The sequence below is a fragment of the Dipodomys spectabilis genome, unplaced genomic scaffold (assembly GCF_019054845.1).
Source record: "Dipodomys spectabilis isolate Male_0828 unplaced genomic scaffold, ASM1905484v1 ptg000125l, whole genome shotgun sequence".
Classification (NCBI taxonomy): Eukaryota; Metazoa; Chordata; class Mammalia; order Rodentia; family Heteromyidae; genus Dipodomys; species Dipodomys spectabilis.
Window position 1 is genome coordinate 17,140,695 of NW_024870802.1, and position 18,920 is coordinate 17,159,614.

Genomic DNA, 18,920 nt, shown 5'->3' on the forward strand with positions numbered 1-18,920 from the left:
GGAAGAAGAAAGCCCCGAATTTAAAACTTAGTACTTCCAAAAGTGAAGGAAAAACTGGTATGGTTAAAGTAAATTGTATGCAGGTATGAAGCATCTCAAAATGTACAGTTGATGTGCATAAATAAAAATAATGGAGCATATGATTATCAATATGAAAACATAAACTCATATCAGGCTTTCAGTTGCAAAGATCAATTGACACGAAAATTTCACTTTTATTTATTTATTTTTTTGGTTGGTTGTGGGGCTTGAACTCTGGGTTTAGGCGCTGTCCCTGCACTCTACAGTTCAAAGTGAGTGCTCTACCGCTTGAGCCACAGAGGCTGTTCCGGTTTTCTAGTGCTTTATTGGAGATAAGAGTCTCACGGACTTTCCCGCCCGGGCTGGCTTTGAACCTCGATCCTCAGATCTAAGCCTCCTGAGTAGCTAGGATTACAGGTGTGAGCCACCGGCCCCCGGCTTTCCCTCTTTTTTTTTTTTTTACACTAACACCAAAGTAAAGACGTGAACATTAGCCTTTAACGTTATTCTCTGTATGTCTGTGTCTTACAATATTTTCCTCCAGGAAGAGACACTTGTGGACATTGCTTTTGTTCATTAAATCTGCATCCCTAGATATGACAGGTGACATCATTGAAGAGTTTTCCTACAATCTCCACCTTCCCAATCCCAGTGCTTGTCGTAATGGGGTCAACATGGGACTCTAGTTTGTTTCAATGCTTCACTGAATTTTAAACAAAGTAGGACAGTCTAAGAATGACAAAAGGCATGATGTTTATTATGGATTATATACAGAGAAAGCAGTCTGACCTATCACATGGTAATCATTTTTTATTTTTGTCATACTAGCATATTAGTAAATCAGCATTAGAGAAATATTAGAACATGGAGTGGTGAACAAAACTATTATAAAGCATAAGAGACTATAGATGTAATAGTGCAGTGACACAGGAATCCCTCCAAAATGGAGAATGGATCTTCCTGGATCTGGGAGGGAGAGAGGAATTATGAGAAGGGAGGACAGGAAAGCATTCCTGGCAGGAGAAGGAGGTGAGTGATGGCTCAGAGGAGGGAATTGCAGATTGCTGCACAGCTGGAGCCAGACAGCAGAGCTCTTCTTTACACTGGAATGAAGCTCAGCTGGTATGACGGTGGCACAGAGATAAACCCATTCAGAACTGGAGTGGTATCGAGATCCTGTGGATCCACGAGAGATTTCAGGTTGAAGTTCTGTAAAATGGTGGTTAGGAATAAAAACAGCTCCATGCGGGCCAGGCCTTCTCCAGCACAAATCCGTTTGCCTGAAATTTTTGTAAAAAAAAAAAAAAAAAGTCAAGACAGGAAATGACTCCAGGTATGTAAGTGGGAGAGTGTGAAGCATTGCATTTGTAACTGGTAAAAGAAAGTGTCAATGTGCCTTCAGTGAATTACCTGCACAGAGAGCAGGAAAGGTGTACAGATACCCGGCAATATGTAATCTTCACTAATACAGTATCTGAGAATGGCAGCACAGGCACACACAAACTTATAAGTCTAGCACAGGAGACTAATAGAATCCTGAGTTGGTAACTACTTTGGGCTACATTTTTAAGATCCTCTCTAAAACAAATCCAAAGAAAATCATACCAAACTAAATTATATTTTAAGAAAACAGATTACCATCTTCATGTAAGGATTTTATTAAGTATTTTTACATGATAAATGCTCTTCAAAAAAATTCTCTTCCTCTCCTCCCTCTTTACTCTTTCTCTATGCTTGGTTGAGGACTGCCAAATTATTATATCAGTTATTCTAATATATTCCCTGCTAAAGGAAAAGATCATAATTCTGGAAGATCTTTTAGCTCCCAATCTTACTTTTTTCCTGTTTTCAACCTGGATGCTTACTCCCATTCCTTCTCTCTTAGTATTATCCCAACTAATCAAGAAGGCCTATGATCATATTTTGCGATTTCCTCTAAACCTTCGTACCTATAGAATAATAAATATGTAAGAGTGGAGGACATAGACCTACCCATGACTGCAAGTGGAATTCATTACATGTAAAATTAGTGGTAGGAAATACTGCTTTCCAAGTCAACTCAGAAGTCAAATCTTGACACCATCATTAACAGCCCATGTGGGGTAAGTTAGTAAAATATCTGAGCCTTTCTTCAAATATTAAATGGGGATGCTAATAATTTCTTTATAAAATGTTGGTGAGAAATTAAAATAATAATTGATTTTGATTTATTACAATTTTAATCAGGGATTCATTATTGATTTATAAAAATTTTGAGTCTCAGGTTTCAATGATACACTTTGTATGTTCTAGAGACATCTGTGTTTTTCTAAGAAAACCTATTCATATTGCTCATGTGAACTGTCCCCAGAAAAATAGCGAACACATTTTGCATTTTAATATTGCCAGCCCAACTATCCATTTTATCAGCCTACATTAAATTACAAAGTTTAAGTATTATATCATGAAATTCCTTTTGTCTATGATACATTTCCCTACAGACATCAAGACACAGACCACATTTCATGTCCTTTCTTGTGCTCTTTGTGTCCATCAAGTCATAAAATCTTGCCTTCATTCAGCTTCCCAAATACCATATTCAGATTGTCACTGACACTCAAATCATTTGAAGCCATAATTTTCTCATTACTTAAAATGTTTCCTTTTGTGTAAAAAAAAGTGAATTTTTGAAGAGAGATCACTGCCTTTCCCATGGTATCTATTGATAGATGTAAAGCAGATATCAAAGGTCAGGTCATTAGTTGGGTGCCAGTGACTCATGCCTACAATCCAACTACTCAGGAGGCTCATATCAGAGGATCATGATTAGAAGTGAGCCTAGGGTAAGAAAGTCCCTGAGACTCTTACCTGCAATTATCCACCAAAAAAGCAGAAGTACAGCTGTGGCTCAAATTGGTAGAATGCTAGATTTGAGCAACAAAGTTTAAGAACAGGACCGAAACCCTGACTTCAAGCACTACAACTGACACTTAAAAAAAAAACCAAAACCCAAATAAATAAAGGAACAAACAAAAAAGATAAAAAGTCACAGTGTCAGTGAAGGAAGGCTGCTCCCTGGTCAGACACACAGCACACATACTGCAGGTGTGGGGATTCAATATCCAGACACATGTCTTAGATTGAAAGAAGAGCAGAGTGCTCTGTGATCATTGTGGGATATCTATCATACATTGCTGATATACCCATAGGATTATTTCACAGTTTCTGACACTGTTAAGAGTAAATGTTCTGTTCCTGTGGTTCATGACTTTCTTAAAAATGTTTTACTCTGTTTTCCATCTACTATCTGTCCCTGTTGAAGTAACTTAAGTGTCTTAAAATGTTGCTTATGCCATTTTCTGTTTAATAATCAAGTTCAAGAACGTGACAAATGGGTTAATACTCCACCCACAAATCCTCATGTCTTGTCATCTGTAATGATCTTCCCTCACTGAACTTTGGTGTTCTTCTGTGTCTATTGGGAGAGATTCATTCTATAGAGAAGCCTGGGGGTGACAAATGCCACAAAAAGATGTGGGAGGGACCTCTGATGAGACCATCTGTCTCACTGTGAGTGAGGGCAGTCTAAATGAGTTTCACTGTTTAGGAAGAGATCATTATGAGATACGTAAAGAAAGAATGCCAGAATTGCTTGCTTTACCCTGTTGAACTTGGAAGAAATGCACAGAGAAAATGAAGACTCACTAATCTGATCAAACAGTGGAGATGCATCATGAACAGGAAAGTGCATTGGCATTGAGAGTGCTACTTCTAATATAGAGTTTATGGGAAATACGCCAGCCCCAAGGAGGCTTTATGTAAGTTCCCACTGACATCCCCCTCCCCCAAGTTATCCTGAGGTATGGAAATGAAATTTTGTTACCTGCTGAGAAAGGCATAAAGTAGTTACTTTTCTTAAAGTTACCACTTTCATCCAGAAAGTGGCCAGGGTCAAACTTGTCTGGATTGGGGAATTCCTTGGGGTCATGCAGCACAGATGTCAGTGATGTCAATATGGTTGTGCCCTGGGAACAATACACAGATAAGCAAGTTAATTATATAGATATAGATGCAGATATATGTATAGAGACACCTATATCTATATCTATATATACATAGATCTATACATATATATACCAAGATCTGTATGAATTTATATGTATATAGATCTATATAAATCTATACACACATATGTAGATATATAGATATATGTATGTATGTATGTATATAAAGCCAGGTGCCAAAGGCTCACACCTGTAATCCTAGATGCTCAGGAGGCTGAGATCTGAGGACTACAGTTCACAGACAGTTCAGGCAGGAAAGCCCATGGTGTTGTTTTCTCCAATCAATTACCAGAAATTCAGAAGTGGCACTGTGGTTAAGTGATAAACCAGTAGCCTTGAGAAAAAGGTCAGAGACAGTTCTCAGGCTCTGAGTTCAAGCCCCATGAACAATAAAAAATAGTTAAAGCAGTGACAGATACAATGAAAATCACTTAGTTCAATCTTCTGGTCTATAGGTAATGAAGACTTCCATCCAGTGAACTGGCTTCAGAACCAATAAATATCAACAAAGAATGTATTGAAAAAAGGCAAGTATCGTCTAATTTTAACAATTCTATACCAATAGACATAAAGGATATTGAAGCAGATTAAAGCCCAAGGAACTCAAAAGTATGACTACAAGAAAAATTATTTCAACAAAATGATTTCAATACAATAAAATGAACAAGTATAAGAAATGAGTGAATTTGAAGTGGATATAAATAAGCAGATGAATGAAGTAAGACAAACAATGAAATATATATAAATAAGAAGTTCAATAATGATACATAAATATTAAAAAATAGTTAAACTAAAATTTTGGAAATGAAAAACTATATGAATCATAAAAACAATACAAAAGAGTGTATCAAATTGAAACAGAATATCAGGGATCAAGGAAAATGTAGATATATTAGAATAGTCAGATGAAGAACTAGGTGAAAAGTAAAGTATGAAATGATTATACAAGCCCACCTGGGAAATTTGAAAAGTCAAACCTATGGAACATAGACATAGAGGTTGAAGAAAAGGCCCATGCTAAAACCATACAAAACATAGTCAATAAAATTATGTGAGACTATTTCCTCAATCTTTAACAATCCAGGTACAAGAGTTTTTAGGACAGCAAACAGGTCATATCAGAAAAGAATCACTCCAAGACACATTATAGTTACATTAAATGTTCAGAAACAGTAAAGAGTACTGACAGCTGCCAAAGAAAAGCAATGAGTCATCTATGGTGGCAAGCCCATCAGCATAATACCAGATTTCTCAACAGCAGAAACCTTAAAAGCAAGAAGGGCATAAAGCAATAGAAGGTCAACAACTACCCATCTAGAATACAATGACTGCATTTGCTTATCAGACCTTCCTCCATTCCTGTGCCCCTAATGTCCCTCCTCCAGTGTTTCCATTGCCCGGTATCCATTTTGATAAAAATATGGAATGATTCACAAATTTGAGAGTCACCCTTATGCAGGGGCCATGCTAATCTTCTCTGTATTGTTTCTTTTTACCATATGTGCTGCCTAAGACAGCACCATACTAAAATTTTAAACACATAAAAAGAAGAAACCTAGGCATTCACACTGTGAGACCACAAGAGGATACTTTGGGGAGAGGAACACAAAGGTTCAATGCCTATGTGCATCTGATCATACAAAGAAATATTTATTGGAATGAACTCCAGGAAATGAAAATGAGGGTTTTTTCCTTCTTTTGCTGTTTTTTGTTTTCTTCCTCTTTGTTCTGTTTGTTCATTTATCTTTCTTTGGGAGTGTAAGGGGAGGCACAGAAATGGAGGGACAAAGGGTGAACAAATGCAGCAGTGGCACTCACCAGACACTGTGTTCAAAATGAACTATACAACCTGTGGATGGAATGGGAAGGAAAAACTGGGAGAGAGCCAAGGAAGGGGTGGCAGTGTCCAAGAAGAAACCTACTCTACCTGAATTATGGAACTGTAACCCCTCTGCACATCACCTGTATAATTAAAACTTTTCAAAGAAGAAGAATCATTACAGAGAATAGATCTGATTCAAAATATTATCATGTTTATGGTCAAAATTCATACATAAGTAAGAACATAGGGTAAATTTCCCTACTGTTATTTTTTTTTAATCTACTTAAGATATCAAAATTGACTGTGAAATACCAAGCTTGAAATCTTTTCTGCCAGTCATAATGAAACAAAGATGTTTATACCATCCTGGCTGCCAGTGCAAAAATTCAACAAAGCAAAATTATAGGCACAGGAATTGGAAAAGCAAGTATAAAATATTAAAGCAGATATTATGGTAACGGACCTTAAAGTTCCAAACAAATCTACAGAGAATTCATTAGCAATGACTAGTAAATTTCATGAGTTTACATTTCATGAGGTCATCAGAATGATTAAGACAATTATGTTTCTATATATCAGGTACAAATGATAGCAAAGGCACCATAAAAATAATAACAATCAAACCAGGCACTGGTGGTTCATGTCTGTAATCCTAGCTACTCAGGAGATCTAAGGATCATGGTTCAAAGCCAGCCCAGTCAACAAAGTCCATGAGTCTCTTATCTCCAGTTAACCACCAGAAAACTGGAAATGGAACTGTGGTGCAAACTGGTAGAGCACTAGCTTTGAGCAAATGAGCTCATGGACAGTGCACAGGCCAACAAGCACCAAGCCAATGAAAAAATAAAACAGTAATAGTGAAAATGCTATGTATTCAGAGAGAGTCTATGAATATATTTGTAATCGATCTTGAAAACAAAATATTACTTGGAAACTAAAGTAAAGCATAGGTACATTAGAAGCAGGACTCATTCGTGAATTGAAGAAATTGAGGTAACATTTTCCCCCAAATTTATCTATAGCAGAACATATTGGGAAATTGAAAAATAACAAGCTTTTGCATTCATTTGGAAATACAAAAACTAAGCATAGCCAAAAGATCAAGAAGAAGGAGAAGGAAGAATAGTAGGAGGAGGAAGAGGAAAGACAACAAAGAGAAGAAGGAGAAGACCCCAAAACAAGAAGAATTTAAGGGGCAGAACAAAATTGGGATTCACAGCGTGGGAGACCAAGGATAATTTGGCATGGATATACAACCCCAATGTTGCTATACCACAACCTCTCCTGACCAGCCAACTGTGAGACTTTTGCAGCTCTCTCAGGTGGTATGGAGGAGAGGAATCCTGCAGTGACCTCAAGAACTCAAGCTCCCTATGGAGACTCAGCAGAAAAGAAGCTCACTTTGGGAATGATGTAGTCTCTGAACTTAATGTCACGGGTCACTACTGCATGGGGCAGATTCATGGGTACAAGATCAATGTATCTCTGGATCTCATGCAGCACAGCATCTGTGTAGGGCATTTGGCTCCTGTCCTGCATGCAGGGGCTGCGGTGCCTGCCAATCACACGGTCAATCTCTTCCTTCACTTTGGCTGGTGAGACATAATAAGAAATGGTGAAACAGGAAGAAAGAGACACATTGATCACAGTACGTCAGTGCTACATAAATTGTGATAGTGAATCTTAACAGGATTTAAAGTAAGGGCTGGGAATGTGGCTTAGTGGTAGAGCGCTTGCCTTGCATGAATGAGGCTCTGGTTTCGATTCCTCAGCACCACATAAGCAAAAAGAAAAATGCCGGAAGTGGCGCTGTGGCTCAAGTGGTAGAGCGCTAGCCTTGAGCTGAAGAGCTGAGGGACAGCACCCAGGCCCAGAGTTCAGGCCCCACAACTGGACCAAAAAAAAAAAAAAGATTTGAAGTAAAAAAAATACATGCCCCATGGAGTATTAATACATCAGCATGTACACACATCATCCTACTTAGTAGCCTTATAATAAGTTAATTTAGTTTCTTGTTAAGAAAAACACAAAAAAACAAAAAGACTATTAATGTACATGTAATATACTTTACATTGAAGTAAAATACCTTTATTTAATATGTAAAAAGTATATTATCATAGGAACTACATACTTATAAAACTGTAATAATAAAGCATTTTAAAATAAAGGGAATAAAATATTGACAATAAAAGTACATTTTTGAGGACACTATTATCTTTACTTGTATCTTAGGGGATTTCACAAATTTCCGCAAATATGAATGCTAATTTATGGGCTAGCCAACATAAATCGTTCTAAGTATGACTTTGAAGATGTTAATAAAATATTCCCATTTTGTTTGAATTCAGAAATATTTTTTGCTGATAAAAGAGATAATTCTACAGTAAAGACTTTTAAATTCTATTAGTTTATAGATAAAAAGTAAATAATGTGTCTTTTTAAAAAGGAGTTTACTTTTTCTGTAGTTGATATCAATAGAAGAATATATTTCAAAAACTAAACAGGACATAATTAAGTAAAACTATGAATGAATGTATGTTATAGGGACTGACTTTGGTCCAGACACATTGTAATGCATGAAAGACTGTGCTGAATTGAAACCCTTTGTACATCTATTAAATAATAAAAATGAAAATATTTGTATGCATCTATGGAAGTATCAGCACTAAATACATTTGAACAATAAATGTACCGTAATAAAAATGAAGAAGAAGAAATGGTGGTTCTCAAAGAAAAACAATAAACATTTTTTATTTTTAAATGATTATTATTTAAGCATTATACAAATAGTGTATATCTTTGTGTATGCATGTGTACAAATGTACAGTACTACTCACATTATCAAACCACTTTCTGATGATATCCATATTGGGCATCCTAGAATCTGCTTTGGAAAATTATGTTCATTTTCTAAATAATGATGCTTTCTTTTTTTTTTTTTTTTTTTTACTGGACCTGGAGCTTGAATTCAGGGCCTGGGTGCTGTCCTTGAACTTCTTTGTGCTCAATAATATGTACTTTGTGCTCTATCACTTGAGCCACAACACTACTTCTGCGTTTTTTCTGAGTAGTTTATTGGAGATAAGAATAAGAGTCTCATTGACTTTAATACCTGGCCTGGCTTCAAATTTCAATCCTCACATCTCAGCCTCCTGAGTACATAAGAATCTAGGCATGAGCCACTGGTTCCTGATACCCAGTTGATTTTTTTAAATCACTGTTAGAGAATATTTATTGATATCCTAGTATGTGAGAGTGAAATGTGCATTCACACCTCTGTCTTATATATTTAGCCACATCTACAAATAGGCGCTTAGAGATAAACATGTATGTTTCCCCTTACTTCATTCACAACAATATACTAGATATTACATATCAGTTTTTGAACCAATATTCACAGGGCCCAGGCCCTGAGTTCAAGCCCCAGGACTGGCAAAATTAAAGGGGGAAACTTTATGGAATTTTGGAGACATAGCTTGGTTTTCCTTCCCTCAGAACTTTTCCTGTTACCAAATTTAGGTGAAAGCAACATGTGTCTGGCTCAGTTACTTTATCACAATTACATCTACTCTGAGTATCAGAATTTTGGTAGACATCTTATCTGGTTAGATAAGATGGTTAGAGAATAAAGTATTCTCTTCTCTTTTTTGTTGTGAGAGGACTAATTCTCATTGAAATTATTTTATACTTATGTCCTAAACCTTTACATAGTGTTTCTACACCTAAAAGCAATGAATATAAAACAATATTATAAAAGATAAAAATCACCGATGCCTTTGTAAAATTCTAACTTTACCAAACATAAGTTTTATGGACTTAGATTTCTGAAATTTTAAAATTCCTTCAGGTATGACATCTGTCTCAATAATACCTTTCTAATGAGTTTCTTTTTAGAAAATGTTCTGGAATGGAATTTATCTCATACATCCTCATTAATTTCTAGGACTTGTACTTACGCATTGGTGACAAGAGATCTCTTTGGCCTATGGCAGCACTAGAATAGTCAGAATGTTGAAAAATATATAGAAGAGCCTACTGTAAAAGCTCTTGTTTTTGGTGTAAAATAAACAAGTTATTGTATGTCAATTTATGCTACAGCAGTTTTCCAACGATTACCTAACAGAAAATCCACACACAAGACAGTCTTGCTGCTTTTCCTACCTGCCGTGTTCTCATCACTTGTCTCTGATTTCAGGTGGTGGCACAGGATGTTGAGCTGTGAGACGTATCTGACAAGGCAAATACTACCAGCATCTTTCCTATATTTTCCGAAGTTTCACCTAGGTCTCCCCCTGTGCTCCTACCTGTGACGTGAGGGTGCTTCATCAGGAGCAGCAGGGAGTATCTCAGTGTTGTGCTCGTCGTTTCTGTCCCAGCACCAAATAAATCATTTGCAAGTATTGTCAAACCTTCATTAGTAAATTCTGATGGCTCCTTGTGATTTTCCTGCTCCTAAGATTTGATGCAATTTTATTATTTACCAGCACATGTGATGACAGTGAATTCACAGTATCCCACAGTGGTATGAAGTTGGAGAGTAAAACAGTAAGAGGAATGTACAATTGACAGTGGGATGGTGACTAGTTTAGACTAAGTAAGGCTTCAGCCCTCCTGGGCTGTCCTTACTCTGATCTGGTGCTGTGACTGAATCTGAGATGATGAAACTCATCATTCATTTAAGCTACTAATAACTGAATTTTCTCTAAATATTAAAAGATCAGAAAATTGAATACTGCAAGTAGGAAAGTTAGGGACACAGGTGTTGTAAGCCTGAAGCAAAAATCTGCAATTAAAATTTTTTTGCAGTTGATGCTATTGAACAGTGTGTGGGCATTGTCCTTGAGCTTCTTTTCCTCAAGGCTAGTGCTATACCACTTGAACCACAGCTCCACTTCCCACTATTTTCTGTTTAATTTGGAGATAAGAGTCTCAAAGACTTTTATGTCCAGGCTGCCTTCAAACTTTGATCCTTAGATCTCAGCCCCTTGATAGTAGTTTTACAGGCATGGCTCCTCATTGCAATTTAACTTCTTGTATCACACATTTGCATATGCTAAATATTGCTTGTGAAAAAGCTAAAAGGCAGCAAAACTTAGGAGTCACAAGGAATGAGAATGGGTTCATCAAAACCCGATGAGTCAGCAGATGGGAAGCACCAAGTCAGGTGGTCTAGGGAACCTGAGTAGGAATGACTAGGAATGCATGGGCTGAAGAGACACTAATCATGAAGACAAAATATGTTCACATTAACTTGTCATTGGAACAAAGGAGAGGGGATGGATGAAGCAGTGCCAAGGACTGAGAAGATGGTCCAAAACCAAGTTGTCAACAAGGTTGTAGTTTTAGATGTTGAATGAGGAAATCATTAAATGGTCAAAACACATCATTTTCTAACTGGTGTCTGGGCCAACATTAAATCCATCATGCTTTTGTAATCTCCAGAGGACTTGCAGTATGGCTAATAATGTGTTATTAAAACAATTTAATTAAACGGATCCTCTCAATATTTGTACACTCTTGGAAAAGAGTCATCTCTTTGACTATATCAGCATCACATGCTTTGAAAGCTGGTCAAGTTAAACAATCTTTGGTAATATCTACTTTTCTATGATCATCAAACTATAGCTACTCTTAAAACTTGAGGTCAACTTACTCTAACATAGTATGTTCAAACACCAATATTAAAGCTCCATCTGTCATAATAAATTTGGAGACTTAATAGTTGCAGGTCACTTAGATTATTATACTCTAGGCTGTATAAATGTTGAAAAATTAATGGAAATCTAAATGAACGAAAATCTAATGTTTCCATATTATGGACTAAAGCACTAATTTTATCTCATATGCTATCATCATGCAGGAGAAGTTAGTACTACTAAGATAAACTAAGATGTAATGTGTGACAAAACAACCGAGGAAGGATGCAATTTGAGGGGGGAGGATTAAAAGTGTAGTCAGACACTAATTCGCTCTAATTTCACACTAGATTGTCATAAGTGTGTTATAGTAATCCCATGGTAAATTATAAGGATTCAATTCTACTTGCTTGATTGCAGTATATTATATAGATATATAATACACATTATCTATGAATTATCTATATGTATTTTACATATATGTTGCCTATATAATATACTCATTATATGTTTATGTGAAAAAACATAAGGGAAACCTCTAAAATCTATATAAAGAAGATGAATTAGTAAACCTAACAGAAGGGGTGAATTTGACTAAATTACATTATACACATCTATAACATATCACAATAGAAGCCTTTACATAATAAATTTGTTAATAAAAATGTGAAAGGCATAATAAAATAATATTGTGTATCTATTTTTAAATACCACAATTAACAATCCATTATAAGGAAGATTAACCAAGACCAATTAAGAATCATTCCAAAATTATTTCTTCAAAACCTATTCTGACTTAGAGAACGTGCAGGAAGTCCACCATAATTACATAATCTATTCTATACAGTATATAATAATGACACTCATCTTTATATAATGACACATATTTTGCAGGAAAATTGTTTCTATTTACCTGCCATGTGCATTCTGCTTCTCCTTATTATATTATTTTATATAAAAAGAGTAAATGTATTCTAATTATTTGAGAAATTAATTTTAAGTTTCCCAGGATGCTTAATGTAGATTCCTTTATATAACTGATAACTTGCTTTTTCAAGCACTGCTGGTCTGATGGTTTAAACATCTCTAGTAAAACAGACTAGTTAGTATGTCACAGAATGCTCAAGGATTCAAATAAACGTGATTTTTGACATTTTACCTGTTTCTTTTTAATCAGGAAACAATCAATCAAGTCTCTTGGATTATTAACATCCAGTGATTCTTCATGGTCATTTATTTTCTTCAAAATGTAACTATGTATATCATCAAAATTTTTTAGTAATATTTTATGTCTTCCTGGTAGATAATCAATGAGATCAGGGAAAAGGTTGTAGATCTAAAAGCAAAAGTAATAACTTAATAAACATATTTGCATGTACATACCATATATATCATAGAAAATTTGGCTGTAAATAAAAATGACACATGGCTTCCATCTTGAAGGGAAATTTCAATGGAACACATAAAATGAGAGGGGTTCAAGGATACACTAAAATACAGTCTCATGATAGAGTACCTAGCCTCTCTGTGATCACATTTTATTAACTTTTACAGAGTTTAAGCCATGCCAAACTCTGTAAAACATTGTGAAGATTTTTTTTTTGGGGGTCCGGTCATGGGGCCTGAACTCTGGGCCTGGGCGCTGTCCCTCAGCTCTTCAACTCAAGGCTAGCACTCTACCACTTGAGCCACAGTGCCACTTCCAGCTTTTTTCTTTTTGCCTATGTGGTGCTGAGGAATTGAACCCAGGGTCTCATGCATGCAAGGCAAGCGCTCTACCACTGAGCCACCTTCCCAGTCCTAATTGTGAAGACTTTTATAGTTCAATTTTGTCATTTCTCCCCAGGCTACCTCTTCATCTAGGATCACAGTGGAATCAGCAAACACTCTGACTCTACTCAGTGGTTCCTAGTAGTTTCTATTGTTGCAAATATGCTTCCTCTCTGAGGAAAAATACTTCTGCTCAGTAATAGCATGAATATGAGATGTCTGATTGCAAAATAAACCTGTGGGAAATGTAAGCTTTCAGTAAGCACCTGGATATCCACTGATCCACTAGGCATCTATCAGGACCTGAACAAAGCAATTTATAGGAAAATCCCTTTGGGATTTATTGGGAAATATCAAATTAATTGCTTAAATTGGGAAATATCAAATTAATTGCTTAAGCGCATTAACTTGAGTCAATCCTCTAGGCTTAGACATCTTTCTCAGCTGATTATATTGTTTTTCTTCCATTTCAACATCAGTTAGCTGTCAAAGGTTCTCCTTTTGACATGTCCATATATAAATAAAATGCGTTTTTCCTTTTGGTGCCAGGACCGGGGTTTGAACTCAGAGCCCCAGACTGTTGCTTGGCTTTCTTGGTCATGGCTGGTTTTTGCTGACTATTTGGGAGATGGATTCTGTCACACTTCTCTGCCCTGGCTGGCTCAAATCCCTGATCTTCCAGGTCTCACTCTCCTGCGTAACTAATGTTTATCTATGAGCCAACAAGGCCCAGCTACACAATACATCTAGATGAGACAATATATCTAGACTCATCCATTACTCTCCCTCATCATTTCCTTCCCTGTTTCCTAAACGAGTTTCAACATGCTTCATTTTGGAACTGCAGAAAATGACCCAGACCCTTATCTATTTCCCTGAAGTTATATCAATTGAAAGTTGATCAAGAGTTTTAATATAAAACTGGAAACTAATAGGGAAAATGCTAGAGTGTGTTGTCATAGGCAGTAACTTCCTGAATGGCACTCTATCATTCTTTAGGTAGCACTGTTGGGTCCAAGTATTCACCTTACTATTTATTTAATTTGGGTCTGCTGAACAACAACAAAAAAAGACAAGTGTTTTTTTAGGAAGAAAAGATCTTGGCTTCACCTGTATCCATGGTGAGCTCAGTATCTCAACATTCTTATTCAATTTCTTCATCAAGTTCAGGAAGTTCTGGTCTTTATAATCAAACCGATTCTGGAAAACAATGGAGCAGATGACATTGCAGGGAGCACAGGCCAGGATGAAGGTGGGGTCACAGGGTGAGCCTGAAGAGTTAGAAACAAATGAAACATACATATGAAATACTGTACTCAGCCTTTGTCATCTTTACCAATTTTTATTACTGTTTTACTTGTAAATTCCTCTAACAGCCAAATATCCCATTTTAATTAAACCTGCATATCTTTAACCTGGAACCTGAGTTGGCCAGTACAAACCAACTAGCAAAATAATGTCAGTTCATACTAATTGCCTTTACCTATAGTCATTCAATCAGATATATGCTATTTTGGAAAAAGAAGACTTTTACATACCTAATAGTCAACCATTCAGAGTAGCAATATATCTGTTTCCAAAACCTATAGACTACACAAAACTGAGAAAGACTGTGATGGAATATCAGGTGTCTATAGCTTTTTTGAATCACCAATGGAGAGAAACTAAAGAGAGATTTTACCAGAGTTCAAGTACTAGAATGAACAAAGGTAAAAAGCAGAAGGCTTTCATGTTGCATGAGGAAAAAGGGTAATAACTAAGTTTAAGCCTGTTATTAAATGTAAATGTCAGGGAAGGCAAACAAAAACATAGCATTAATAAATGGGAGATTTTTTTTCATTTCAAAATTAATAAGTAAATTTCCTCTCCCTAAGGAATAAGTAGACACTAAGTCTAATCAAACACAAAATTTAATTTATGGACAGGGCTGAATTTTTGAAATTCTGCAATAAACAATATATACATATATATTTAAATTGTCTGCCTCTCAGGTTCTATTATTTGACAGATTAATTTTATTTTTTGGCACTCTGTACAATGAAATGGCTATGAGCAAATCATCAACATGTAAAATGCTACTGAGTTTAAACTGAAAGTAAATAGTCATGAATTAAAGATATTGTGAATTGACGTGGGTTTTTTGGATTAAACAAGTGTCATTGAGCTGGTTGCATATATGTAGGCTAGTTAATGATTGAAATGAGTCTAAGCTCTCAGAAAAACTTTTATTATATCTATGAAGGGGGCAGTTATTTGGGAAGTTGTTGAGATTTGCTATGACTGCAGGTGTGACATTCACAGGTTAAATCTGATTTTAAGTCTTTCAATTTATTTGGAACAATGAATTTAAAAAGCCAGGTTATGTGGAATCTGAGTGGACAATTATATCCATTGTAACTATAGGTTGGTAGATTTAGGTAAATGTGTAATTAACAGAAGATTTTTAACATAAAATCCAATACACATGGAGAGAAATTGAAAAATGAGCTGGAATACACTAAAAGAAGACTGGATAAAGAACTGATCATAATAGTTGAAATATAGCTAATTGTGTGTATTTTACAGATAGAGCACATATTTATTCAAAATACATAAATAAAATTCTAAAATACTGGGTAAGAAGAAATAAGTAATGTTGACCTATAGAAATTGTACTATATTTTCAGAGAAATAATTTTTGAAATGAATTTTATTGAGACAATAAAGAAAATAAAATCTTACACCATACCACGACTATCCAAAATTGTAGGCATGGATACTGAGAAATCACTGAAATGTCAATGATAATAAGCATACTATATAGTTGCACCTTTGTGGGTAGACAGGGTCATTACCACACTGTTCAATTAGCGAGCACGATCATGCAATGGCTACATTACATAACCTCAATTATGCTAAGAGGGAAGCATTGTTCCTTAACTCTTCAGAAAAGAAACAGAAAATATCTATTTTGCCAGACACTGGTGTGTTAGGTCCACATGGAAAGCCAGAGGCTAGAGGCTCATTCCTTTGGTTCTCTCCTCTTGAATCCTAGAAGTCCCTGGCCAGAACTTGAAACCCAAACAACTGGCATGCCTGGGTGCAGCTCAAGCTCCCTCTGAGATCATCTCTGCTTCCACTGTGGACACACCCCCTCCCTATATAATTTTTCTCCTCCCCTCATAATCTCTCTTGCTCCGCCCAACTCCGTTTTGTGAGGCTCAAGGTTTGCTCTCTCCCTCTCTCAATAAACACTCTTCCCTTCAACCACGCTTGAGTTCCCTTTTGGCAACCTTTACATGATGATGTGATGTTCTTGACAAGAATCCAGATACACAGGAGGCTGAAATCTGGGGATTGTGGTTGGGAACAAGCCCAGGCAAATAGATCGCTGCAAATCTCTCACCAGCTAGAAGCTTGAACTGGAGGTATAGCTGAAATGGTAGAGCACCAGCCATGATCTGGGCAAGAGTTTAAAGCCCAGAGTTCAAACCCCAATTACTGCCATAAAACAAAAAAATTACATTCATGATTTCTGATTGGAAGACAAAATAAGCCATTTCTGAAACAGAAGGGATTTAATGGAGCCTTTATATTCCTCTCTAAAATAGTGATATAAAGCAGCACTCACCCTTGGTTTTCCTCAACTCCTCCACGAGGCAGCGGGCTTCCTCTTGAACACGCTCTTCAATGCTCCTCTTCCCCATCCCAAAATTCCGCAAGGTCATGAGTGAGAAGCGTCTCATCTCTCTCCATCTGTGTCCATTGCTGAAAACAATTCCTAAATTAAGGGAAGCAGAAACATGGACGAAGTCAAGCAAGGAAAAAGAAGCTGACAGATGGCAGGTATAGGGATGGCCAAGCTTTGGCTCTTTTTCCATCCTCCTTATCAACACATCCTCTGCCCACACACAAATATACACATACATGGATATGTACACTTACCAAGGCCTCTGTTAGCTTTTTCAGCCAATGGGAACCTGCCTCTCCCAGAGAACTCCTCCCCTTGGTCAATCAGAGCTTCCTTCACTGCTTCATATCCATGCAACACCACAGTGGGCTGCATGCCCAAATACAGAGTGAACACAGAGCCATAGACTTCTGAGAACTTGAAAATGAAAAGAAAAAAAATACTAGTGAAAGAAGCCATTATTTGTTCCTCATAGTGAGCCTGAGCAAAACTGATATCATCATTGTATTTTTTATGCTTCTTTATTTTGGCAAACACAAATTAAAATATTTGCAAAGATCATATGCTATAAAGGAGGTTTACTATAGCTGTCACTTGGAGATGGCCTATAATGTGCCATGCAATGGATGGAGCAGTTGATACAACATTATCATTCATCTTTACATCAACACACACAGAAGGCTTGTCATGATTCACAAAGAACAAAACAAAGGTCTGTGGATTCTAAGTTCATTTCTAGAGCACCATTGATAAGGTTTATTGGACAATTCCATGCTTGGTATATGTTTAATTCTCATTTGTACTCCTAACCAGCATCAGATTACTGCTTTCAGATAACCTCTGAATCTCTTACTGGTGAGAATATTACTTCCTTTGACAAACAAGAGAAACTGCAGTTTTAAGTCAGCACAGGTGTTTCTATAGGCAAGTGCAGTGTGGGATCTATCGGTATTAGAAGCAGAGAGTGGGCCCCACAGAGGCTGCCCTAGTACATGAAAAATCCTCCCAAACAATTTCTCACCCAGCAGCATTTTTTGCTCCAAAGTTTTAAGCAAAAATCCAGGTGGACTCTGACACCATCAGTATCCCCTAAATGGTCTCATGTCTTTATGTTCTCTCATCCTCACAGATAGTTCCTTTCAATCACTCACAGCTTCTCAGAGAATTAGCTTTCATGATTAAAAAAAATCAATGTCTAATATGCTATATGAGTTTTTCAATTTAACTTTTAATCACAGAACTTTTCTTACCATGAAGCTTCAGGAAAAAATCATCATAAATTTGACTAACTAAGATGGGGAGAACCATCCATAACATTTTCAGTTTTGTGACGGAGACTAAAATAGACAGTAACCCACTCACATAATACATTACTTCATTCCATGACTAAAATACAAACTGGAATGGTTACAAGCATGTTACACTTTTTACAAGGATTTTGTTTTATGATAATAAATCAGGCTATTCTACCTTCAGCAGTACATTGGAAATATGGCTTCATTAATATCTGTCAGAGACTATTGGGCAAACATGAAGAGTACTTACCTTGTTTAAAGATTTAGTGATGTCTTTCATATCAACCTGCAGTATATTTCCTATAATTGGGAAAGGAGTGGGGCCCGGAGGGAGCTTCCTTTTCCCAGAGTTCTGTCTCCATATTGAAAAGAGAAGACAGGAGAGACCCAGCACCAGGATAACTACTGGACCCATTGAGGCCTTCTCGTCTTCTGAGAGTACTGTGAGCTTGCAGGGCAGACTTTTATAAGGCTCCCTGAGACTGTAGGTGTGCCTCTTGAATGCTTTAGTCATGAATTAGGTAGAAGTTTACTTTAATCTCTCTTCTGATTAGACTTTGTCATTATAGTGATAAAAGTAGAATGACCTGTACACATGTCCCTCTTTCCAGAGGGCACAGAGGTAATTGTGATTTAGTTGCACTTGTTAGCGATCAAATATTG

General features: G+C 36.5%; 1 protein-coding gene and 1 non-coding gene across 4 annotated transcripts; both read right to left on the reverse strand.

Annotated features, from left to right (window-relative positions):
* Window positions 1-962: 962 nt before the first annotated feature.
* On the reverse strand, window positions 963-18,672 carry LOC122115689 (cytochrome P450 2C5-like). 3 transcript variants are annotated; one of them, XM_042689104.1, is made up of 9 exons: window positions 18,508-18,672; window positions 17,217-17,379; window positions 16,903-17,052; window positions 14,403-14,563; window positions 12,682-12,858; window positions 10,191-10,332; window positions 7,288-7,478; window positions 3,884-4,025; window positions 963-1,301 (listed from the first exon to the last, which is right to left on the reverse strand). In XM_042689104.1, exons 1-9 carry the CDS (start codon window positions 18,670-18,672, stop codon window positions 1,120-1,122), a joined length of 1,473 nt encoding a protein of 490 aa, XP_042545038.1. In that variant the 3' UTR covers window positions 963-1,119. The 3 variants fall into 3 exon arrangements, with proteins under 3 accessions (XP_042545038.1, XP_042545037.1, XP_042545039.1); XM_042689103.1 differs by having other exon boundaries at window positions 10,191-10,338; XM_042689105.1 differs by lacking the exon at window positions 12,682-12,858.
* LOC122116046 lies at window positions 5,479-5,584 on the reverse strand. The gene has a single exon (XR_006148864.1). It is a non-coding gene; the product is annotated as a U6 spliceosomal RNA (small nuclear RNA).
* Window positions 18,673-18,920: the final 248 nt, after the last annotated feature.